The 26,558-nt window shown below is 38.7% G+C and overlaps 1 protein-coding gene across 2 annotated transcripts in view; it reads left to right on the top strand.

Annotated features, from left to right (window-relative positions):
• scara5 (scavenger receptor class A, member 5 (putative)) overlaps nucleotides 1-26,558 on the top strand; it is an 88,284-nt gene that overhangs the window by 7,070 nt on the left and 54,656 nt on the right. For both annotated transcript variants that reach the window (XM_042503559.1, XM_042503560.1), the window contains exons 2-3: nucleotides 290-411; nucleotides 6,664-6,792. In XM_042503559.1, coding sequence (XP_042359493.1) covers nucleotides 300-411; nucleotides 6,664-6,792 — 241 coding nt within the window. In that variant the 5' untranslated portion in view covers nucleotides 290-299. The remainder of the gene's footprint in view (nucleotides 1-289; nucleotides 412-6,663; nucleotides 6,793-26,558) is intronic.

Here is a 26,558-nt window from a genome sequence, read left to right as displayed (position 1 = left end):
AGGGTTGAAATGTTTTATTATAGGATCAAGGTGATGACTCAGAATAACTTTGTATTGATTTACAGTGACCCTTGCTTCTTGAGGACAAGTGAACACAAACCATGCAAAAAGGTTGTTTTTCACCGGTATGAAAGTTTGCTTGTTTTTCCACAGATACACACAGTTTATAGTTTATAGTTTATAGTGAAAGTCAGAGAAATCTGTGACTGAGTCGGGTTGGTTGGGGAGAGATGGATGTGTGTTTTGTGTTTTTTCAGCGGTTTATACTGTTTTTGTCTTTTGTCCTCAGTTTGGAGGAGATGGAGAACAAGGCCATGTATCTGAGCACATATGAAGAGAGAGAGAGCGGCTCTATGTATGAAGAGGCCTACGAGGGACACAACTTGTCCAAATTAAACCTCTGTGATGAAGGTAAGAAGGAGCACAGTAGTTTATACTAAATTCTGCTCTATTTTGACAAGGACATCTATGAATACTTTCTGATCCCAGAAGCAGGAGAGAAAAATTTGAGAAGAAATTATGCACCAGAATCCTTTAAAGCAGGTAAAAAGAAACAGGTAAAGGTTCTGAAAACAACATTTAGAGCATCCAAACCACTGTTTGCTATGCAAAGATTTAGTGAGCGGGGTATGATGTTATGCTAACTGGCGGTGTGTTGTAATCAGAGCTTCTCTGTTGTTTGTTGTAGTAAGACTTTTTTGCCGATATTTGCATGTTAGTTCAAGTGTGTATCCAACTCACTAGCACATTGCTGCTGCTTTGCACTGCCCTCATACAGACCTAACTGCTGATATCGAGACAGGGCCAGCAAAGAAACAAAGTGCTCACTCTACGGTTTCCCCCAGATTAACACTGTTAGCTTTGTCAGTACTGTTGCCGTTGTTCAGTGCTGTGTATGGAGTTAGCACTGTTAGCAGCTAGCCATCGTATCAGCCATATTCGTGGAGAACCATGTCAGGACAGCTGCTCTGAATTTTGCAAACAGCCCCTTTAAACTACAGATTTGTTTTATAAAACTTGAAATGACATTCCGATATTTTTTTTCTGACTCTTTAAAGGAGCTAAGTAGAGGACTTACTGACATCTAGCAGTGAGTATAGCAGATAGCAACCAGCTGAAACATCCTCTATTTGCCAAATGTGAACTCCAAGAGACAGCAAATGAAGCTGTTTTACATTAAAAATCAGTGTTTTCTGGGTGGTAATCTGCTTGTTGTGGAGTGGTTCTTAAATACAGCGGTTGCTGCAAAAATGTGAATGGCCCTGTCTAAAGTGTTAGGTTTTTGCTTTCTGGGCTACTGTAGAAACATGGCGATGCAACACCGCCGACTTGTTCTAAGGTAACGAAAATGCAATGATTCTTACTTTCAGGTGATTATACTCTAAAAAAAACAAATTTATCATATTATTTTACATTTGTGCCAATATATATCTACTGTAATCCCTCACACTGGGCCTTTACACTACCAGATTATACATCTATCAGATAGTGAACTTAATGAATGTGCAATTTGTGTGTGTCGGCACTGAAGTCTAACATGAATGCAGATTTTCTTCATAAACCCTGATTAATTTTCAGAAAGGGACTTTCTACATAGATTCACACACACGCAAACACACACTAATAACCAACACAGACTCAGAAGAAGAAGCAATGCTGTCACCAATTGGCATCAGCTCTGCTCTTGCTATGGTCATCTGTGAAAGCCAGGAATGTCCAGAAGCAACATCTGCATCTGTGTGTGTGTGTGTGTGTGTGTGTGTGTGTGTGTGTGTGTGTGTGTCTCTGTACAGGTGCAGCTGCAACAAATCCGCAGTTGACCCTGTGGTGTTCTCAGGTTTCGACCCAGGGCTCTGTGAGTTTGGTGGGAAAGTCTTAGGGAACATTAACTGGAGAATTTGTTGACATTTTAATGGAAAGCGGACAATGGCCGCACACATCAGAAAGACTGTCCTCATCCAACTTCTCTAATCCTAGAACATTTTCACACTTCGTTCAATTAGAGAAGATATTCCCAACCATGGGGCGGTTTGTGTCATTAGGGTGAAGCACAAAAGAACAAAACAAAGCAGTTAGGAGGTTTCAATCAAACTACAGGGCGAATGTGCGTTATGAGGTAAACACGCTCTGAATTCTGGGTTTAAAATGAAGTAAAAACAAAAAAGAAACAGGGTATGTCCATGCACAAAAGTCATGGTTTATGGGGTAGATGTGGTCTAGTCTACTCTAGTCTGAGGCGTTATCAGGCCTCTCCAGCATCGTCTCTTCATTACAGTTGATTTGACATGATATGTTTACGTTGAAATATACACACGTAGATCAGAGCATTCAGAGCATTTTGTATTTTGTTTGGGAAACATGCTGTCACCATCACTTGCCAATTCCAAAGACAGTGCCTGACTTTATAGAATCTGTGTCACTTGCCAAGCACCATGTGTGTTTGATTTGGAAAGTCAAAGGAACAAAGCCTCATCCTTGTAAATTCACTAATTTTACCAAAAACAGTCAAGTGCAAAGTCAGTGCCAGTAACTGACTCACACTAGCCCTGTTGGAAATAAACAGTTTATAAACGGATATGTGTGAAAATGGGTCAAAATGTATTGTTGCACATCCAAGTTTACAAATAAACCAAGCCTGCAAGTTTGGTAATCCCTGTATAATGTTTATTAAATTCACTGTCTTTCTCTTAATAGTACATTGTGTTGACAACATCATCACCAGACAGACATGAGTCAGAGGGAACATACAGCGGTGCAATAATGAAATTTCTTACTTGTTTAAAATTACTTGATCAATGAATACACTTATACATAACTGTATAAAGCTGTATTTTAACTCAAAATAGCACAATTCTCAGGAAGTGTTGAGGAAACAGAAGTTTTTAGCGAACGAACAATATTACTTAATGATTAATTGGTATATATTCAGTAATTGATACATATTTATATGTACAAATATGGAGCTTTTCTATTTAAAGCTTTTTATATCATCGTAAACAGAATATTTTCCAGTTTAAGACAGTTGCTTGATAAAACAAGCTATTTGAAAACATCACATAAGTGTTATACAAATTGTGTTTGCCTGTATAATATAGATATTTTCTTGCTATTTATATAGGGAAAATGTCAATCATTTAACATAAAGTAATAGCTAATAATGCCAGAGAAAATAATTGTAAAAGGGTTTGTAAGAATTTTGGCGCTTATTCACTTTCTTTCCAAATTGTTCGGTACAAGAGGTGAGGTGTCGCTACCACTGTCACCTCTTTGCATCAAAGCTAAAGTTAGTAACTTTTATTTTAAAGTTTTGTAATATTTGCTCAGAATGTCACTATATCCACACAATAGTAGATGAGACAAATAATTTATCAATAAATAAATAAATAAAATAAAAAACAATGTTTTCAGAAATTTATTTTAGTGCACTGTTTAGCTGTAGGTGATGATGTGACAGACTTTGTGACCCTGCCACCATGTTGAAAACAGTTTTAGATGAGCACCGCCCACTAGCTGGAGCAAACTTAAATATGTCTGGTTTTTTTTTTTGTTGTTTTTTTATATGGATTGTAATTTATATTTGACTCCTCAGCTCTGATTGGTTGTTCTGGTTCAGGTGTAGTGGATTCTTGCAAATGCCATTAGCAGCTCTACAAAGAGGAAAAGGAGCATGATTTTTCACAAACTTAGCTCATCAGCTACTGTGTGGATATTGTCACAGTTTCAGCAAATATGACAAAAGGTTATTTTTTAGAAGTTACTAACTGTAGCTTTAAGTATAAGGCTGGAGCAAGGAGTTGCTTAGCTTAGCTCAGCATAAAGACTGAAAGCAGGGGAAAGAGCTTGCCTGGCTGTCCACAGCTCTAACATGCACCGAGCAGCATCTCTACAGTGTTTGTTGTTTTGCCACTGCGAACAAGAACATGCATGACCACTGTGGTTTTAAGTGGAGTTTTAAGTCACTATACTTAAAGTGTTTACACTAAGCTAATTGCTTTCTTGCTGTTGCTCCTTAAAGGCACAGACAAGAAAATTGTATCAAATCCTATCATCTAATTATTGGAACAACATCAAACAACATATTAAAGTCATAAAGTTCTTCATGCGTGTCTTACACTGAGGCTGGAGAAAAGACATGCCATAAGACAGAATACTGAGTGCTAATTTCCCCCCTTAAGCTCTAGACCGCTGGTTTTATTTTCCTGTCTGTTTTTTATGGAGCTGTTTGCATGATGTGTAGGCTAGTTTTGTCTCAGTTCAGCATGAAGTTTAACTTAAGGTAAGACTTAAGGAAGACTGGCCTGGAGTGCAGTTTCTGTTCCTATACATTCCAGCTGTGTGACACATCTGAGCCAGCTGTGTTTGTCTTACACTGGAGGAGTTAGTGTGTTCTTCATCATAGAGGCGTGTGTGTGTGTGTGTGTGTGAGTGTGTGTGTGTGTGTGTGTGTGTGTGTGTGTGCATCAGCAACAATCCACCAGCGTCCACTGACAGATTGTCACAGTCTAAATGAAACCATGCTGCTGGGAGGCCACGCTGAACAATCAGTGTTTATATTTAAAAAGTCAGACTCAAGCCAAAGTCGTGGCTGTTCACAGGAAGATAGAATCTCATTATAACCTCATAATATCCCAACGGGTGAAATGTTTATCGCAATGCTCTTGTCACATGTCCACAGTGATTTCCCAAGGACACCTGTGTCTTCATATATCACATCTTCCCCCTGGCGTGTTGTCTTAGTTTGAGATATTTAAATTTAATCCAGTTTTTCTTCTTTCCATCCAGTTCATATCAACCCAACAGCAGGCCTAATGTTGCTTTCACGTCCTCGTCGGGAAATTGTTTATCCAACTTGTGTGTTCATAAGCTTTAAGTCATAACGTGGCAAAAATATATGCGCTAAATAGAAGATATCACAAGATACACAAAGGTTGTATAACACGTCGATAACATTTTGGAGCTTTATTACAAAGTGAATTTTTCCCAGACTTGTGCACCTACAGGCTACGTCCCCCTAAGACAACCAAAATATTTTATTGCATATTTGTCCAAATATTGGACAATGACTAACAGTTACCATATTACAAATAGATGTGAGCAAAAAATGTGTAAGCAGTTTAGGCCACTTTCGTACGCCATGTTTCTTCATGTAGGCTATAACATCAAGTGGCAACTCTTGTTGGCCTACCAAAATTTTCGCAGACATCCCAACTTGAGAATTCATTTTTATTCTGAGCTCATTTTTCTGATTATTCCACCACCACATTAGGCAGGGTTACTATTGATTGTCATCTCGTTATTATTGATTGATTGTTATCTAGTTTAGGAACTGTAACTAGGCACGGCATGTCAGGTCATCTCAACATTTCGGAGAGGTTATCTGTAGCAAACACTTGCTAACCAAAGACTTCTGAAGGTAATGTCTTTTTATTTGCTTATTCAAAACCAAAAATACAAGGCCCAAGTGTGTTTGTCTCCTTTTCCATGTGTTCACATAGATGTATCAGAGTTAGCATATGATTTATGTAGCCATCATAAACTAAAGGCCTCTTTCCAGTACAGATCATTAAAAACACATTAAAACATTAAAAAGTCAACCCGAGACTGAATGTTGAACCAATATGTGATATCAATTGCAAAAAACTAGCTAGCAACCACTGATAAAGTCTGCCAACCGCAGCCTCCATGTCTGGCTAAAAATGAGATGCCTGCTTTTGTATCTGAAATCAAGGGCTTCTTGTTCCAAATATTGTAGCAAAACACATAATTATAACATTAACAAACAATGCTTATGTGCTTATGTCTAAAAACATTTTAAAAGAAAATATGTCTGTTCCAGTGATTGATAAAGGACGCAACTCTCAAACCAACCGTTGAAAATCTCTTCATCCCTTTGACCTGAAGAGAATGTTCCCTCAACGTCAACAGCCTAATCCCTGCCTCCTGTCAAGTTATTACACACACACATGCACACACACACACACGCACACACACACAAGGAAAAACACTTCAATCATGCATTAACACTGCTGCGTCAGTTTTATCAAGACTAATTCTCCAACATCTGTTTGACCCTGAGAGGACTGTTAAGTGATGACATGAATTATAGTAATAGCTCCTCTGAGAGTTTGTGCAAAAGCATAACAGAGATCACAAAAGTTACACAGCTATGTCATTGGCCACAAGACATTAATGTTAACATTGCCAAATGCATATATGTTTTCCCATCTCATTTATATTTGTCATTATGCAATTGTGATCTGTTTTTGAACCAGTAAACGGAGAAATGTGTTTGATATTACTGCTTGCTTACTTGTCATCACTTTCTTTTCAGTATGCTATGACATGCACAATTGTGTGTCCTGCAGTCATTAAGTGTTTGATGTATGATCTCACTTTGTGGTCACACAGTAGGCACTTTCTAATCAAAGCCTTTTTCATTTTTTATGTCTTTTTTTTTAAGTTTCAACCATAATTCCTTGACTCTCCTTACATCAAGACTGAACAAATAACTGGAAAACAAGGCCTTTATTGTTTTCAGTTTATAAACTATATTGCTGTTTTATTTACACGCAAACCTGCTATATTCTAACTGTAAAATATTTGAACCACTATCTGGACTTTTATCCCATATTCATCCCTTATTTTTTGTGTCGTCTTGCTCAGGTTCTGGGAAGCGTCGCAGGAAGCAGGATCAGTGCTGTGCCCACCTGAACTCCCTCTCAGCCATCAAGTATGCCATCGTGTCTCTCTACATCCTGGTTCTTCTCACCATCTTTGGACTCTGCCTTGCAGGTAGGATGGGACTTGGTCTTCCATTGGCTGTATGTCTCTGACAATCATAAGTTACTCTTTTAATCCGCAGTGGGAATTTTGTTGATCAGGGAGCTTTGAAACTGTAATTTTTCCACATTAGGATAATAAACGTTTTAACCTTGAACAGTTTTAATAAGTTACCCACGCAAAGTGAAAATGTTGCTCATATTTTTTTAGTTTGCATGTGTTTATTTTGTTTATAGCTGATACTTTTTGCAGTTGGTTTTTAAAGCAGCTTCTGCAGCTGCAGATTATCAAAAGTTCATGCTTCGCTCCTCCATCACTAGTCTGTCCAGCCTCAGCCAGAGAGAAAAAAAGAAATAAAGAAAGGTGGAAGGAAAGAAGAGAGTACCAGTTCACTGTACTGCACACATTGAGAAAGAGAGCATACTGTCTGTCTTTTGTTCTCAGAGCTCAGTTATGCAGATGCCATGAGCCATTCCTCAAGGTTGAATTGTAATGAGGGACACACATATAGTACACACATGACCCACAAAACCCACTTATTTGGACTAAGGTAACACTCTGGGACATGGTCTGAAACCTTACCTCCCTTTTAAACTGTCTCTTCGAGTTTAGCATTGAGAATACACACATGCACAAAGAATAAACAATCATTTGAAGCCTAGCCTAAACTTAAGTTACGTAAAAGTCCTCCTGTTGATTTTATCGACTTTATTCACCTGACAATTTTACTGCTGTGTCTGTTAAAAAGTTTGTTTCAATGCCAGATGTAGCACAGTTCTCTGTATCTGTTAAACGCAGCTCCACAGTGTCCTTGGAGATTTTTCTAATTTGAATCGTGAAATCAGTTTTCCAAGTGCAGTGCACGGCTGACCTCTGTGCTTCCTGCTGCTAACGCAGAGCTCTGTGCATGTGTGACAGGTTTTAACTTGATTCCCACATGTGACATTGAGTATGTCACAGTATTTTGGAAACGTGACAAGCTTGACTTAATAGACAGCAACATAAAAGACAGAGGAGGGATAAAGCGTGACGGTGGCTGGTTCCTTTTTGCTGCATGGTTCCCATACCCTCCTTATGCATGGCTCCGGGTGTGCCTGGTTTTGATCTGCAGAGAATTTCATTATACAGACTGTTTTACTAAAGGGCTTCTCAGGATGAAAAAAAGCAACACCACCTTTGCCTGATTTATGAGCTTGCATCACAACTGGTTTTTTATGAGATTAAGTCCACAAAATGGTTCAGTCATACAGGTTTGTGCAGTCTATGAGGGTTCAACTTTTGGCTTCTCTTGACAGAAGATCAAGTCAAAACTAGTTGAGTGCCCGAAGAGTACAGAAATGGGATTTAGTACTTAATGATGCTCTGTTTGGTGCTTGAACTTTGCATTTTTAGCATGCTACTTTATTGGTCTGTTTTTGGTTGTGAAATGTTATAGCAAATCCTTAACTCTCCTCCAGTGGTACCTCAGTCATCATGTGTTACATCATGGCCCTCTGGTGTTTCCACTTATGGCCGTCTCACTTTCAGCTCATCACAAATGACACTTGGTCAGTGGCCCTCAGGGTCTGATACTGACAGCCCAAGGCACCCTTTAGCGTTTGTATGAGACGCATCGATGTTCTGTCAACTTGGTTTAACAATACTTCATGTTCTGTGACATTGGACGATAGAAGCAAAGATTTTATGGCCAATCATCTTTTCTTTTATTTCATTGAACCTGTAATTATGTGACGACAGCACTGCAATAGACTGTCAGCCAAAGTCATTATTTTGATCTAATAGTTTGTTCATCTGATTAGACAATGGACCTGGGAAGCTTGAAACTTGAATTTTCTTAAAATCTCTAAGCTTGTTCATTCTTGAGCTTGGAGCAGAGGCTGACAACAAAAACACCTCGTTTACATGATTGTTTTGGAGCTTCCAACCATATCTCACCATCCTCATTAAGATTGTTTTGTCATTTATTTCTAAGTTAGTCAGAGTATAGCGTTGGATTTAAAATGCGGGACTTAAGGCAGTAAGTTCCATATTTTAAGTTTCAAAGACTAGTGACTTGCTCAGGGACCCATCAGTGGTACATTATGTAATAAAGGAAGGAGAGTAGTCACTCCCACCAAAACATTTCCTTAGCTGTAAAAAAAAAAAAAAAAAAGAAACCTCCCTGTCCCAAACCAGCATTACCGATTTCCAAAGCTAGATTTTGAGGCACAAACAACGTGTCTTTCAAACGCCACATGTCTGAGCGATTGGCACAAAGTAAGTGAAACTGTAATGTGGAAATTTGGACTTGTGAGTCGTGGAAATTAGCATTAGCTGGTGTTATTTCATATCAATCGGTGTGTGACACAGTGCCGTAATAAATTCCAGCGTCTTCAGAGCTTACACCGCTGCAGTTCCTCCTCCTGGTTCATTTGGAAAAACCCTGGCGTGATGCCACAGTAGCCTCATGGCCAATTCACTCGGGTGCAGTGTGTGTGTGTGTGTGTGTGTGTGTGTGTGTGTGTGTGTGTGTGTGTGTGTGTGTGTGTGAATAAGAAAACTTCGGAGGTGTGTCAGACTTTATGGCTATTACCTTCTACGAGCCCTGCTGTGGCCTCCTTGTAAATGTCAGCTCTGTTATTAGAGGAGAGGACGACAAAGAGAGGCTGAGAGAGACGGAGAGAGATGTAGACGAGCTGGAAGAGCAGAACAATTAAGGAATATAGAGTTAGAAAGAGAAGTGTCAGACTCAGAGACAGGTTTAAGAGCTGTCTGGCTTCAGACCAGCAGGATCTTGGAGGAATCAACTGTGCTCACTAATCCTAATTTCATTTCAAGACCTCCTCTCCCCGAGCCTCCCACTGACGCCGTAACCACACGGCTGATGCCAGTATTCCCAGGCACAGAGATGCAGTTAAGAGTTTGGAACTGCTTCAGTGTCGTCACAGAGGTATTTTGTTATTTAAGGCTTTTAGATGAAGTTGTTTTAGAAAAGCAATCAAACCAGGCTTTTCAAGCGGCCTCTCTTAAATTAAACGCCGGCCATCCAAAAGCTAAGTGGCTCCAGCATAACTGCACGGGAGGCCCCTCAGCCACACACACATTCATGTGACGCAAGTGCACGAACAGACACACTCACAGCCGCTGCCAGTTTTCCAATGTGAACACAGATTCAACTCTGTGTTATCCACATTTGCTTGTTGTTTGAGTTCTCACTTGACTTTTTTTTTTCAAGCTCTTCGGTTGCCTCCTTTGGCCTTCTCCCAACTTCATGGCTCGCCCAGCGTCTCCCGTGCATTCAAACACATCCATATTTCATAGCTTACAGAATCACAGAGCCTCATCTCTGGCTGAAAACATCTGCATTCATGACATGATAAGTTTTATATAGGATTTTCTGTGTCAGTGAATCTGATCCTAAATCATATTTTGGACAAGTGAAGGCTGGAGAGCAACAAACAGGAACAGATATCGACAAAAGGCGGGGGGTGAAAAAAACCAGATGCTCTATTCATCATGAGGTTAAGAGCTTCTTTATCAGTCCATTATTTCTACAAGCTTATCTCCATGCAGATAGCACAAAGCTCTCAGTTCTGATGAAGAGACTCAGTTGCAGCGGAGAGATTGCTCCATAATTGAAAGGTCACATGTTCAATTCCCATGATAGCCAGTGTTTAATCCTTGAGCCAGAACCCAGACTTTTATCATCTCAGAGGCGCCTGGTGGAGAAGCTTTTGTCTCTGTAGCCACTTGTTTTGGCTGACGCAGTTCAAGAGGAAGGGTCATTGCTTAAGAGGCATGTTTGGGCTTTTTAGCATCAAAGCTGCACCAGAAAACTGCTCACGTAGGCCAGCCCACATGTTGGCATGATGTCATTCTTGAAGACTTGCTTCCCAGAAACCCTGTGGGCTGACCTGCTTACTGTAAGTACCTGAGTGAGAACAGTTTTTCTCCTGACTTCCTGTTTAAAGACTCAGAGCTGTCTCTTGACCTCTCATGATAATGAGACTTATGCTGAGCATGTAGTTTACAGGCTTAGGCCTGATTGAGAAGTTATTTAGTACTCTTATCGATATATTGGCACGCAGCGGGTTTCCATGCATGTTTCTTCTTCAAGTCCTGTTAGCTCTTTAAAGTTATTGAATGGTGAGGCTGTTGATTGCAACAATTGGTTTTTCCTAAATTAAGTTTGAGGTACTTTTACATTACGGTTGTCAGAGGACTTTTGCACGAGTTGTTCCTTTAGCCCCCTTCCCACTGTACCAAACACACACTAACCCCAGCGACATCTGGCTTGCTAATTTTAGTCCCTTTGACAGCACAATGTAAGCGCTCAGACTTTGTATCGAATATAGAGGTAACCACTGTAATATTTTCACTGGCATTCAAACTGCTTTCTACTGTTTACGAACATGTGACACACCAGAAAAATACACACACAAAGGCATACTTGTCAGCTGCAGAGTGATGTACACAGCTCTGGGCAACTGGCAATGGGAAAAGAGTCTAATGCCTATTTTTACGCACTATTTTTTGTGGATGTTGTGTGACGTCTTGGGAAGTGCCAACATGCTTTTAAGAGGTTTAATTCACAGGGAATGGCAGTGTTTGAGTCCATGTGTGCGCAGGGGGTCATTGTTTTTCTTAGTGTGTGGGAGTGATGATAGAGCAGTTATACTAAACTTACGCCCTGTTGGCCAAATCTGGCCTCTGTTAGAGTTCTGGGTGGCCCACCAACCACTTTCTAATTCACAATAAAAATTGATTGATTCACACCGCAAATTTTAATTTTTACTTAAATGTAAATAATGTGCTAAAGTGCATTAAAAAAGCATGAAAATAGAGTTTGTTTATCAAAAGAAGTGTCAGAGAAGGGTCTCCTGGACCCCTGAGAGAAGTCCTGGCTAATTATTTGTATATTAATTATGATTTTTTTGTTTATAAATCACCCCTGGTCTCCTGTCATTTCACAAAAGTGGCCCCCAGTAAAAGCAAGTTGAGTATCCCTGGTGTAGAGCTTTAGCCTATTTTTTTTCTAATGGTCCCCATATGTACTTTAACACTGAAGGTCAGGTTAGGTTCAGAGTTAAATAAACAATAATTGGACATAAAAGTTTAGCCTCTGATGATATGTGCATATTTGTCTGGATGATGTGCTCTTTATACTTTTTAAGAAGTTTTACTCATACGTTTCTCTTTTTAACTATCTCAGAACAAGAAAATCTGTCACTAACCATTCCAGCATTTTAAAAAGTAATGCTTTGCTTTAGAGCTTTGAGGAATCTAAGAGTAGCTGAATTGTTGCATTCTTTACATTATTTTTGATTAAGTTTTGGCCCCAATATGTCCTACATAACATGAAAGTCAGGTTAGGTTCAGAATAAAATAGATTTTAAAATATTAAAAAAAGGACCAGTTTTAAGGAAAAAAAACTATATGTTACATGTTTTGGCCTGCTCACTACAGAAATTTTAATCACTTTCAACTATTTTCTGTGGCGAGGTGCAAAGGGTACAATATTGTATGACATACTTTAAAACTAAACTTTGTTTTAACTTTAAGAAGTTAGTGTCAGGGCTGCCTTACATTTTTAAATCGACCGAATTTGATAAGAAGTTGAATCTTTGCAAAATTACCTGAACTTGTCTTTTCAAATTCAGTCAACTTAAAATATTAAGGAAACCCAGACACTAACTTTTTTAACGATAAAAAAAATGTGTCCTTTCAGGGTGCAGTAACTGTCCATTTTCACACCTCTATTGTTAGTGCTCAACAGTCCAATCAAGACTCAGAAACAACTTTTTTCTGAAACCAGAAAGTTGAGACAGTATTGTGACATTCTATTTGCACAAGTTGTAGGAATTAAATTGAGAAGCTGATTTTGTTGTCCCTTGAAGTGTTTGATATTTAATGCTCAAATGAGCTTTATTCTACAGAATCTGGCTGCACTGCAGGAAACCACAGCTCTTCGTGGGTGCAGTTGATTGGTCCAAATCAAATGTGATACGGTAAAGAGTTGAACCTTTCTCAACTTTTCTAAAAAGAAACCAGATGCAGAGTTTTGTCTAAAGACGCCAAAAGAATCAGAAGCAGAATGGAGTGTAAACTCTTTTCTTAGAAAGTTCCTATGCTCCTTCAGATGTTTTTCTCTGGATCCCGCCAAAATATTACAATAGCTTATTTTGCATTTAGGACATGGTAACACGTTAATGGGTTGACTGCATAAACATGAGAGTAGGTGAACGAGATGTTGAACTAAACTATGTTATATATTTAACAGTACAGAAAAACCTTTAATTGCTGCAGTAAGTGTTTTTGCATGTGGCTGTGTGCGTTAAATCCAGTAACAATTAGAAGCCTGTTTTGTTATATTGATGAAAGAGATACTTTTTTTCAACCAGCTTTGTATCACAATAATGTGGGTAGTATATCAAAATGAACTGAGGGAAATTTCCCTCCATCTTGCCAGTGTCTAGATCTCCCTATTTGTGCCTGTGTACTGCATAGAGAGCCTAGTTTTATGAAAAGATAATCTTTCTAGCAGAGACAGCTCTAGAATATATAAAGTATTTCAGATCAGGAGTATTAAAACAACCATGCTGGAAACAAACCACTCCCAGCCATAGATGTCTTTAAGAAGCCTCTGCTCTAAGTGGAGTGCTTTGGTTGCATTTTGGCCAGACATCGCTACAAATACCTTGAGCTACATCTGGATCCAGTTCTCAGAATAACAGGTTGTATAAAACACCCAACAAACATCTAATAGCCAGAGATTGGCCCATATATGGCAGTGCAGACAGAGCTTGGACTGATAACTGTCTTGGTGTTCATGACAGGGTATAAGCAGGATTTACACATTTTATGTCTGTGTTCGTGAGCTGGATGTAGATGTAGTGGTCTAATACATCAGGGTTCATCTGAGGTACTCCAAATACTTGAATTTGGCAATCAAAAATGTAAGTCCTTGAATAACATGAAAAACAGACTGTTTTTGGACTTGGTCCTTAAAAAAGTACTTGAATATAACTGAGAGGAGAACAGAGCAATGATTCTTTCAAAATATTTGGAAAATGTTTTACATAGGAAGTCAATAATGGTAATGCTTACAATGATTTGAGTGCTGTGAGCTCAGAAATAGTCACCGGCATGAGGTTTTGCTAGCTTAACAAAACCCTGATCCAGGGCCGGTCAGCCGTAAATGTAAGTTTTATTCCCAACTGCACCATGCTCTGCGATCTGTATGTTTTTCTTTTGTTCTTTGCCTTTCACATGTCTTAATAATAACAACCAGTTAATTAATGATTCAATTTGAAACCCTGAAAGCATGTTTGCTCCATTTACAAATTTGTGGAGTTCTCAAATGGTTACAGGTGGTTGTTGAGAAAACAATTTCATCCTTGAAAATAAAAATAAGTGCTTGAGTACGTGAAAGTCCTTGAATTTGACTTACCCCTGTCTGTGCAAACTAGAGCCTGACCAATAATGGGTTTTTGGGGCCGATATTGGGTAAAAAAAGTTCAATACTGCTATATCAGCTGATATTATGTTATATATTACAAAGATGGTTAGAAAATACTTATGGAAGCGGAACAATTAACAGTTTAACAATGAGCTTTATTTTCAGAAATGGCATCAGTGCATTGAAACACTGAACTTTTTAGGAACTTGATCATTTTAAATTCTGCATAATGTTTTCTTAAAAAGAAGTTTCATATTTTGCATATCAGGCGACACGTAAGCCGATATTACGGGCCAGTTTCAGCCGATGAAATGACCCATATATAGGTTGCGCTCTACAAACACTGTTACAAACGTTTATCTTAGGCACAGTCCACAGAATATGCTACAATTGGTCCTGTGAGTCAAATTAGTTAAGGGATTTACATCCACCTTCCATTTATACAGTGCATTTACACGAAGTGTAGGTTATAGAGACACCTGTGCTATTTTTCAGGTACAACTGAGGACATGAGCAGGGCAGGAGAGGACAATTATTTTCCACCCACATGCTGCAGATCTTAAAGCTCTGCCTACATGTCTCTCTTTAACTTATACTGTAGGTGAAACTGAGTCATGTTTTCCAGCAAACATGCAGCTCAGGTTTGGCACAGTGATGCTTCGTTCTTAGGCCAGTTAACTTCTGGAAAACATGATGGTGGGTTTGTTATTATTCCTTAAAGCCATGAAATCTCTGAGCTTGAGTTTGTGTCTTTCACTGATAGGCAACAGGCATGTTATTGCCAAGCAGAAATAGGCAATAGGCCATGAAATAGCCCAGGGTTATTTTGGTCTCTGTAGCAACTGGGTTTGGTCAGGAGTTTGTTATCGTAATTATTTTTGTGTTTTACATCAACTTTTCCTGCTACAGCAAATTTCTATTTAGGCTCCAATGGAGGCAGATTATTTGTACCTCGGTGTTCTGTCACTAGCAGTCGGTTTTTAGTTAATAATTCAGTTGCTATAGTAACCACTACTGGCAAAGTTCCAGTGACAGCTGAAGTCATGACATCACTTCCTGCCAAAGAACTCAGTGCAATCTCTTATTCAGCATTTCTTTCATTGGTCTCTCAGAAAAAAAGGACCAGTAATGACTTTTTGTGCTTCCGTCCTAAACTCTGGCTTTTTAGGTACAAGTAACAACTGTAAAGCCCAGTTCAGACCAAATATTTGGGATGAGACAATTTGAAACTTGCAACTACTTGCAATGGACTAGTTTGCACTGTTCTTACACCAGTATGATGAGACAGTGTATTGTCTCCATAGCAACAACTCTCTTCTGTTCTGATTTACAGGTTTTCAGGTTTGTTATGTAGCTGGATAAAAATTCTAGCTTCTTAAAATACAATGATGAAATATAGTGTCAGCAAATTAAAATGTTGTTTGTGTAGCCCTTTTATACTTTTTTTTAATCAATCTGTGCCACTGAATTTGGATGTTTTTGTGGCTCTGTGAACACAGCGTAGCCGAAAGCTCACTATATGTTATCTATATCTATATCCCTCAGCAACTGATCCGTTGGTCCAGTCAGAGCTAATTAGATCAATAGATGAGAGGAGAAGCTGTGTGCAGAGTGTGTGAATGCGAACTTTTAGACCCAGCACAATAAACCGTTAAGTTTCACTTTCACTGCACCTGGTGTTCCACAGTGAAAATGACACGCTGGTAAAACAGTACGCGAGGGTGTGGTGCAATGAATAATGGCCAAGTATATATATATTTCAGTGGCGCTAGATTATCTAGTTGTAGTGGTAAATGTTTTAATTTTAGCGTCCCGCCACAAATAAATAAATAAATATGTGGGAAGCCCTGAGGAGATTACTTACTACTTGTAATATTTTGACCTGTATGTCCACTAACAAAGTGGAGGCATTTGATGAGTTGGGATGAAAATATATTTAAGTGACTGACTCAGGCTTGGCAGGATTTAGGGATGTAGTCAGAGAATGCCACAGCAACATGGAACACAGCATGTGCCGACAGTGTGCTGCTGACTTGTCCAGCTGACTCGAGGATCCAAGTATGATTTGTTCCCTCTCTGTCTCTTATTTCTTTTTTATTTGTTTATTTGTTTCACCACAAGTTCTTTGTGCATATTTTTAGTCCAGCCTTGGAAAATATTTATAACTGAAGAGGATACTTTATCTCCCATAAAACACCTCAAACTACTGGGTCTGTTGGACACTGGCAAGGCTGAGGAAATGGACATACTTGACCATTAGAAAAACAAATGACAGGCTAATTTTACCAGAACCACAGCCTTTACATTACTTTTTCTTCTTTAAGGTTATTTAAGGAAAGCAAACACTCTTTCACAGCATGTTAAAAGATAAAAAAACTGTCTTCAATGTAGACCAGATGTGTCTGGCAAAGTTTGTCCATAGAAAAACTTTCAGAGGGTAAATCTGACACCACGAAGTGCCACTCCTAACAACTTTAAAGAGGAACTTTAAAGGTCTTAAACCACACTCTTGTGAAAACAATCAACATGTCTTTTGCTGCTTTAGATGAGGTGTTTCTGATTTTGGTCTGTTTATGTTTGACTCAGGTGAAAAAAATCCTTCCCCAAACACACGTCGCCAGCAGGAGAGTAAATCCTCCATCACAATCTCAGGGCACGTGGCAGAAGAGACCCTTCCTTTGCCATATCCATACATGCAGAGACACAGAAACAGCCACAGAAAGGCTCACATACATGTTGAGAAGTGTAAATATGAATGTAAATGAAAACACATGCATTCAAAAGTGTAATTGTGAAGCCCATTTCACACTGAAATCCCACAATAGGGACGCAGTTAAGACCCTTCATTGTGCCGGCTTTGCTTTTTTTTTCTCCAAACAACAAAATCATATTGCCATCCCTTTGTGTGATTGTTGATAGTATGCCAGCGTTCCAGAAGCAAAAGACGCTTGATGGGCATGATGTATAACACAGCAACATCTGGCTCTGTGTGGCATATAACATAAGTGCCGGGTAGCACTTCATATACAGTAACAATGATATAACATGGTAATAACAATCATTTACTGTCCCTGTTATATGGTGGATGATCTCGTCCTCTGCTAGGAGAAAAAGGAGCTCCTGAACCTCATGGTCTCCCAAATTTGCAGACATTTTGGTTGTTGTCCTTATTTGTTGAGGTAGCTGCTAACCGCTATTGCTACTTTGTAATTTCTCCTGTTAGTGGGAAGCACACATAACCTGTACAAACATCGCACCCATCCTGCTGGCTGTCCCTTTTGCACAGACGTCAATTTGGCACTTTAACTACCTCTGCTGCCAGCTGAAAGGCAAGAGAAGTTTATCGTCGCCATTCAGAGAAAGTACCTTTTATACAGAAAGGTGAGGCTGAATAACAGCACAACTATCCCACCTTTAACAGACAGTGTAAAAAAGGGCTTAAGACACAGGAGCACACATACAGACACAAGCATTAAACACATATGCATTTGTGCAGAAACACGTGCTTATTAACATAGTACACACACATTGATTATACACACAGTCAGATTGACAAAAGTATGTACACAAACAGCCTACATCTGCATACTGGCACACGTGTCCACAATACAAGAAACACACAAACACACATATATAGGGACATGTACAGCCACATGACAACATACACACGCATGCACATACACATTCACACATACTGTATAGACATTTATGTCACATATACACAGTCCCAGGGCCCCTAAATTGACTCTGAGAACATAAAGCCTTTTTAAATGACTTTCTGTACTGTGGTCATGGTCCCCTCTGAAGGAAAGAGTCTGGACAGGATCCAGTGTTCCCTGTAGGAGCCCTATCATAAAGAAAGCGCACACACACACACACATACACACACATGCATACACATAGAAACATACAGAGAAAATTCAGTCCTTTATTCTTCAACAAAAGAGGTCCCAAAAGTCAGTGGACAGCCTCATTCATGCAGTCAAACGCATGTCATTAACATGTCAAGACTAATTGGACCAGACGTCCTTCTTCTCTCTCTCGCTCTCTCTCTCTCTCTCTCTCTCTTTCTCTCTCTCTCTCTCTCTCTCTTTCTCTCTCTCTGCAAAGAATTTCTATGTCGACTTGAGGCACAAAACCTTTTACTCAGTACAGAAATATTGCAGTAATTTGCGAAAGTGGTGTCATTGTGGTTGTGTGGTTGGATAAAACTGGCAAAACATTACTGACAGTGCAGAGCAACAACAACTTGCATAGTTCTAATAAATCTTTCACAATTTTAAAGATGATGTGGATTGTTCATATTCAGACAGACTTTTTTTGTTTTCTTTGGTCCAGGCCATAGCACATTGGGTAATTCACATTTTGTGATTTTTTTTTTTTCATTTTGTGACTTTGGTGATCTCTTAACTTTTCATCATGCAAGCAAAATTTTCATCCATCCAAGAGGCTACTTTGGTTTATGACCAAATACCTGAAAAAGTGTCATTCCTATAGCCTCAGCTTTGTGTTTAGTGCTAATTATCAGAGGTGGGACTGAGTCATTGTTTCTATTGCAACTCCTTATCATACCCAGCTGACATTCTTGCTTTAAAAAGCATATGTTTTAAACATGCAGAGCTACATTCAGTTCAGCTTCAAGCCAAACAAGTTAATGAGACGTAATAAAGTGGAACACTGCAGTGTGTAAATAACTCCAACATAAATAAAAGCAGCAAGCCTCAGTGATGCAGCTCTCCATAAACAGCTACAGTGATATTATTTTATCTGCAGCAGACGGGGAGTTTATACTTCAGGGATTCCAAGAGTGTGATAACATTTTTTTGTTTTACTAACAGACCAATTGAGCACACACACAAATGCATCTAGCCAACTTTGGTGCTTGAGCTCCAGAAAAATATACAATGCAAAATTATTAGAGCTGGCATCTCAGTGTTCATCAGTTTCCATCTACCTTTGGTGGGATGAAAACTTGGAACAGAAATTTGAGGAGAACAATTACAAAGCAGTCAAAATGGAACATTTAAATTAATAGAAAAGTCGCCGGTCGTGGTAGCATATTTGATAACAACATAGTGATCCAACAATTACATAATGCACAAACTCAAAGGAAGTCCAGCTCTTTATGTTACTTTACATTAGGTATGCAGCGTCATTTTTGGGACACTAATTCATTAGATATCATCCTGTCAAACCATTTGAAACCATTGTAAATGCGTTTTCTTTTAATATCATACAAAAAATGTAAGACGATACATTGCCCTGTTTGTGAGCTTTCAGTCTTTTTTCACTGTATTTTGCAGGAACATTGCTAATTATCTTGGCACATTATTGCAATAATGTGCCAATACTGGAATGTTGTTAAAACATTGACAGGAAAGCAAAGGCATGAACATAATAGGGACTAACTCGTTAGAAAATTGCTCCATAAGGCTACTAGTCATTTAAAACGCCACAGGTTGCATTTAAATGTAAACACAAGTCATTTTTATTTTCCTTGAAAGTTGGATTTCGCATATAAAAGGAGATTGTTTTAAGCATGAAATGTGTGCAGTTTCTTGTCTCTCCTTCAGGTGAAATTAAACCTCAGCTGGTGTTTGATAGTGAAGGTAAAAGCGCTTAGATCTCATGGTTGAAATGGGCCATGAATGAAATGCCATGAAAAAAACATTTTAAATGGTAGGTTTGTATACATTTAACACTTATATATATACTTTATGGCTGCTGTAAATACAGTTGAGTTGAGTAACAAAATTGCAACTTTGGTGCATGCAGCAGACAACATAGTTCCCCAATGAGCAGTGACATAAGTCAGTGCATCAATATGTCTGAGGAAGTCCCTCATCAGACATGTGTTAAAGAATGTAAAAAAATACATTAAAAAAAAAAAAAAAAAACGGTTTAATATTGTCTTTAACATGGTTTTAAAACAAAAGACTCTGACTTGAGACACATTTACTCTTTCCCCACATTGTGAAATTTTAGATGTGGCCTTACATTGTGCTCACCATCGCTGCTTGCAGTAGGTTTATTTTGTGCTTTTCCCAACAAAGTGTGGGGATAGGTCTGGCCATGGAGGCAAACACTAGTTTGACTCATGAAAGAGCAATGCCCATCAAGATAGCTGGTGTTAGCATTAGATAAAACATCAGAGAGATTCGGCCCACTGCTTGTTTTCTTTTTAACGTGTCGTCTTCTGTGTCTGGTGGGCCAAAGACAAATTTCCACCCTGGTGGTCTACAGTTTGAGCCTCAGACAGACTCAGACTAACATGTGGAGTCTGTTGTGCACCAAGATCAGACTTGTAAGTGGAGTTAGCATCTTTTATTTGTTTTGATTCTTTGCATGGAGGCTTACTGGCAGAGGCCAACTCAGCGTTAGTGGTTGTGAAACATACAATAATATCTGCTATGATGGGGTTTTTGGTAGATAGTGGAAGGAAGCTCCAGGGGCTCAGTTTAAATCCCAAAACTTAACACTCTATTGTTGTCAAAACTTTCACTGTGCTGACAAATCTGTTCTGTGCTGGAGTTTTCAGGCTTTTGCAAATATTGTGAAGTCTGTGTAACTAAAAGTTGCATGGGATTTTGAGGAATTAATTCAGGGTCAAATGAATTGGTTTTTCATTTTTGGTATTAGATCTCTATTTTATTACTAGTAAAGTGAAATTGTAAATCAACCAGTAAAACAAAATTATTATAAAAAAAATTGAAATTGATGATATGCAGCACATATTATGATTTTATGGCATTCATTCATCTAAATGCAGGAACAACCTGAAACCTAGAACTGTGGTATTAGTGGTGAGAGTCAGTTGATCCATTTATTGAATGCACACACGCACACATGCCCATTAAGTCATTCCTCCTCTCACAGCAAGAGCCCGACTTTGATGTCGGCCACATTAGACAGGATCCATGATTACAAATCAAACAATAACCCCACCACTGTCACTTCATTCTGACATTCCTTCAGCTGAGTTACAGCTGGCTTAACTTCACACACACACACACACACACACACAAACACACACAATACGTCCATTAGAGAACAAACACTTTGCCGTGACTTTAGAGTGAAGAAACACTGATGTTTAACCCTCCTTAAAATGAACAAATAAACTCTGCATCTGCCACATTGAATTTGCAGTTTAAACATTTTAGCCAGTTTAATAACAAAAAATTCAACAGCTATGTTTAAAATATATATTTATATTTGATTTAGTGTAATTCTGTGGTTTAACAGCGATGATTTCTATAGAACCGGGCGATGACGAGGCATTAACCCATGACAGTGTGTTGCATGCAGCAGTGTCAGTGTGGTTTCATTACCCTCTGCCAGACATGTGGTTTGTGTGATAATGTTACTATTTCCACTGAAACGCAACAAAATGGCTTTAATCAGTTTTCTTCAGCTGGAGCCATACTGCAGAAAATAACTCTAAACATAGATACATCACTTTGAAATTTGTTGCAATGTGTGTTTATATTAGCTGCAAACCAAAGACATCATATTCACAGTGACTCTCAGATCGTATGACACCAATGATTTACCAAAAATAAAAGCCCATTTCCCATAAAACCTGTCTCCTCAAGATGACAATTCATATTAGGTTAATTTTTTCTTGGCATTTTGCTCATTCCACAATCTACAGTACCAATACCTCAAACTCTGAGAGCTTTATCTCTGTTTTCTTGCGAAGGCCAGCACCCTCGTGCTGGATACTGCTCGAGCGCGGTGTTCGCTTCCCATATGAATGTTTAGCCAAAGCATGATGTTATTTTCTAAACTTAACCACGTGCTTTTGTTGCCTAAACATAGCCATGTCCTGACCATTAGCTTTTGTTAACACCCAGCCATTTGTTGCAGCATTGTGACTTATCACCAACAAACTCAGGAGGATACCTCGAGCGTAATACGTAGAGGCGAAAATCCACTGATAAAGTTCGACGACTTGGAATCAAAATGTATTGAAACAGCTGGTTTCATCATTGCAAATGGCTCTTTTGATCATACATACCATACATATAAATGACCTTACATAGATATAATTCATTGTTAGTCTGAATGATACTCAGTGCTAAGAAACATAAAACAGCGGGCAAATTTCAGGTGGTCAAACTGGTCACAAAAGCAGTCATGCCAAAAAAGAGTGCAACGGCTTATCGTATTCATCTACCACCTTTGCTTTAAATATCCTCAGAGAATAAGTTGTAATCATGCAGAGCCTCACACATCCAGTTATGCTTCAGGCCATATAAGGTCACAGGAGTACGCCAGACAGAATGTCTTGTAGGTCGTCCTCTGTTTGATGAATGTATCTCCGTCTGGTTCCTAGTCCAGACCCACAATAAAAACAAATAACTAAACAATCAAAGTGCATTCTTTCACTGCAGCTCGACTGCTGGACCGAGGCAGTCTGTGTGTGCTGTTGTGTCTGTTGCGGGTTGTAGTTTGTGTATTGCAGCGTCCAGTATTCGGCGTGATTGTTTTACTGTGGTGATCGACCGTGGTTGATTGCAAATCTGTTTTGTCTGAGCTGTTTCAGATTCAATACAGACAGGACTGTAAGCAGGATAAATAAGCGCACTGATAAATAAACTGTGACATTTCTGCCAGCTGTCAAGTTAATCTGATGTGAACTTCTAAGAAGATTTGTATCGTCTCATTCAAGTGTTTCTATTTATTGTTTCAGTGTTGAAATTGTGCATTGTTTTGTCCACGGCTGGGCAAACACTGTAACAATAGATAGAATCAGCAATGCCAAGCAACCTTCTCAAATAGATATACTTCCATTTCACAGTAGTGAAATATAAATTAGCGCTGGTTAAGACTTAAGAAAATAAAGCTGCTGTAATCAGTGTTTTTAAAATTATTTTTTATTGGTCCAGTGTGTGGGATTAACAGGAATATATTGGCAAAAATTAAACATAATATTCAGAGATATGTTTCATCAGTTTATAATCACCTGACAAAAATTGTTGCATTTTCGTCACCTTAGAATGAGCGGTTTACTTCTACAAATGGAGCGTGTCCTGTTCCACAGAGTCTGCCATGTTGTTCTACAGAACAGACAAACACAGGCTCTAGATGAGCCATTCCAGTTTTTGTGTTGGTCACCATCTTCGTTGGTCGTATCTTTGCTTGATTCCCAAGCTGAATGTGGAAGTAAGTTTTTTTTTTTTTATGTGTGAACATTTTTAATTTCAGTCATATAACCCAGGCTGAGTAATGTCCCCTTCTTACCTATTCTTATTTTTGTTCTCCCTTTGCTATTGCAGATTTCTTATTACCTACTGCAATAATCCAATTTAATTAATTTAATCTTTATCTCACACACATTTCATCTTTGAACCAGTTGGTGGTAATTGAGTTTCCCTCTGAATATTAATCTAGCCTTTTACGCTCATCCCTTTTAAGTGACCTAAAAGCTGCCTTTTGATGTGATCTCAAGAAAAGCAGGTTGTTGCCCATTGGATTTTAAGATCCTGTAATTTCATTCTCATTCATTGCTGGAAGACATTCAGGTCTGCAGTTCACAAAAACACTCTTTCTTCTTTGTTTCCTTCCCTCCTTCCTGCCGCTGGCATCCCCTCAAAGTGAAGTGGGATGTTGGTCAGTTTCTGTCTGGTTGAAGGTGGCTGGTATCACTCTCTGACTCTCACTTACACACAAACATATGAAAAATAGTGTTGAAACAGGTGCGGTGTCCATGCCTGACTTTATTATCTTAACATTTATTAGAGGGATATTAAAAAATGGTTGCCATAAAAATTTGAGAGATCTGTTGTGTGTCCATTACAAAGAACTGATGGAGCATTGGTTGCAGACACATGTGGTAAACTGGCTATTTTTAACTGAGAACCAGCTGTCTGCATATTTCTCCTGGTTGCTATTTTTCCCACAGTCCGCCCAGGTCAGATCACTTTCACCTCAGGTCGGTCAGTTATAAAACCTTGACTGATCTGGATTTGTATTTTAGAGTTTCATTACATGGTCTGCGAATGTTGAAGTCGTTTCAACTATTTGACTGAGACAAGTTGTTCAAGCCGGAATTACACTCGTATTGGACAAATCAGCAATGCACATTTACATCCTGTGCCAACTTCAGTGCCAGTGCAGGAAGTTTTAGCAAAGCTAGGGGAATAACACCCCCACACAGACTTTGTGATGCTTTTGTTTCTCTTTGTAGTTGTTATAAATCTTTTTGGGTGTTTTGTGTTTCTTTGTAGTCATTTTGTGTCACCTTGGGGTTATTTTGTGTCTTTTTGTAATCATTTAGGTCTCTTTTAGGTAATTTTTATGTCTTTTTGTGGTTGTTATGTGCCGTCTTATAGTCATTTTATGTGTTGCTGTTTTGTGCCTCTTTGGAGTCATTTTGTATGTCTTCGTGGTCCTTTTCAGTCTCATTATGGTTGTTTGTTTTGTATTTTTGTAGCTGTTTGTGTCTCTTTGAGGTAATTTTATGTAGTTTTTGGACGCTGTGTATCGCCTTAGAGTCATTTCGTGCCTCCTTGTAGTTGTTTATTGTCTTTTTGTAGTCATTTTGTGGGTCTTTGTGGTTGTTTTGCCCATTTTTTTAGTGATTGTGGGACTCTTAACAGTTTTTTTGCATCTCTTTGTGGTCATTTTTTGTCTTTCGCTGGTCAGTACCCTGACACTTTGGGCCACTGGTCCAGTGTCCAGTAGGCCCGCTCAGTTATCCATCCATGCCCATAACATACAAGGTGTTAAAACTGAATATTTCTTTATTTCATGGTATCACGAGCCAAAAAAAACAAACAAAAATACGGACAGTCAACAGCATTTCAAATACAACCAAGCACAATTTCCCAGTCTTGATAAGCTCCTAAAAAATCCTCTTTTCTGTCTTCTATTCAGGTTTTAACATTTGATTCCTGCTTTGTTCAGAAGGGTCATTCCAGGTACTCTACTAACCAGACATCAGCATTTGAGAACTGTTTGTTCTGGCTTTTTATTGTTTCTGTGTTTGGGTTGGATAACTGGAAGATCGCAGCATGTTTGTAGAAGCCTGATTCCAACAAGATGTTTGGGTTAAAGTCAAGTTAAAACCTTCTCAATGTCAGTCACTTATCCTTTAAGGTGAATGTCTGTGTGGAAGTCAACATCAAAGGGGGAGGAGGCCTGAGTTAAAGTGATGAAAAACCTGTAATAAAGTAATGGGTTTTGGCCAATTATGCTTCTCCATTGGGGTGTTTTCAGCAGTTATACCATGAATTGTTTAGCATAGGGGTTAATTTATAGTTGAACATAGATGATGGATAAATGGACATATGTAATCAAAGTAATCATGTTTACATTCTCTCATTTGTTTTGTGTCCAGCAGATAGCCACAGTTGTGTTGAGGTTAAGGTTTGCAGAAATAGCTTTTCTAGATCACAGAATAAAAAAACAAAAGAAGAAAGAAACAAACGAACATTAAATTCTTTTCAAAAACTTTTCTGCAGTGTTTGCAAACATTACCACACACAGAGAATCTCATACTAACCAGTCAAACTTAGTGTGGTCTCTAAAAAGCACCAACATTTTTCAGAAGGTCCTCATCAGCTACGGTGGGATTGTATACAAACTGATCTGCAACAGTATGAACTATCATTAAGCCTTTTATATGAAGTATAACAAACAGGAAAGACCAACACAGTTTCTTGAAAGGCTCTTTTTTTGTGGAACTTGGTGCATTCAATAAACTTGACGCATGTGAGTGCCTGGTAATGTTTATCTGATGTAGGAATTTGGGCCCTCAAATAGTCTTATGATTTAAAGGGAGTTAAGAGTTATTATTGTGCACAAGTCAAATATGAAATTATTCATAAAGGCAACATACACAATTTAGAGTAGGCCTATATATAATAGTAGGGAAATCGTACTTCTTGTGGGCCACACAAGAAAGGTCAATTAGAATTATGATTGTTATTCATCTTAATTATGATTTCACAAGTATTTGTCTTTCAAGGTTCGAGTTTCAGTTCATAACTTTTATTAAACAACCTTATGTAGTATTTACTGAAACTGTCACTTTATTCCAAGATAAACACACCAGGCTGTTTGTTTAAAAAAAAATCATGTCCTCTTGCTCTTCCTATTGCCTCTAATGGCAGTAGGAAGAGGAGGAGAGACATGATGTCTCTTAGTCGCTACATTTCCAGGTGCCTCTCTATCAGCTTCGCTATATTTGGCTACATTTACACTCCTCTGTCTATTTTTCCAGTGTTAGTGGTGCTTTTTGTGGTTGGGTGAGGAAATAAACTCACCAGCCTGTCAGCTCTCCCTCTGTTACTTCTGCTAGCTAGCCATGCCGAGGTTTTCAAATGTAGACATC

Source organism: Plectropomus leopardus, chromosome 16, assembly GCF_008729295.1.
Source record: "Plectropomus leopardus isolate mb chromosome 16, YSFRI_Pleo_2.0, whole genome shotgun sequence".
Classification (NCBI taxonomy): Eukaryota; Metazoa; Chordata; class Actinopteri; order Perciformes; family Serranidae; genus Plectropomus; species Plectropomus leopardus.
The sequence above is the reverse complement of the archived record's forward strand: the minus strand, read 5'-3'. Positions and strand labels throughout refer to the sequence as shown.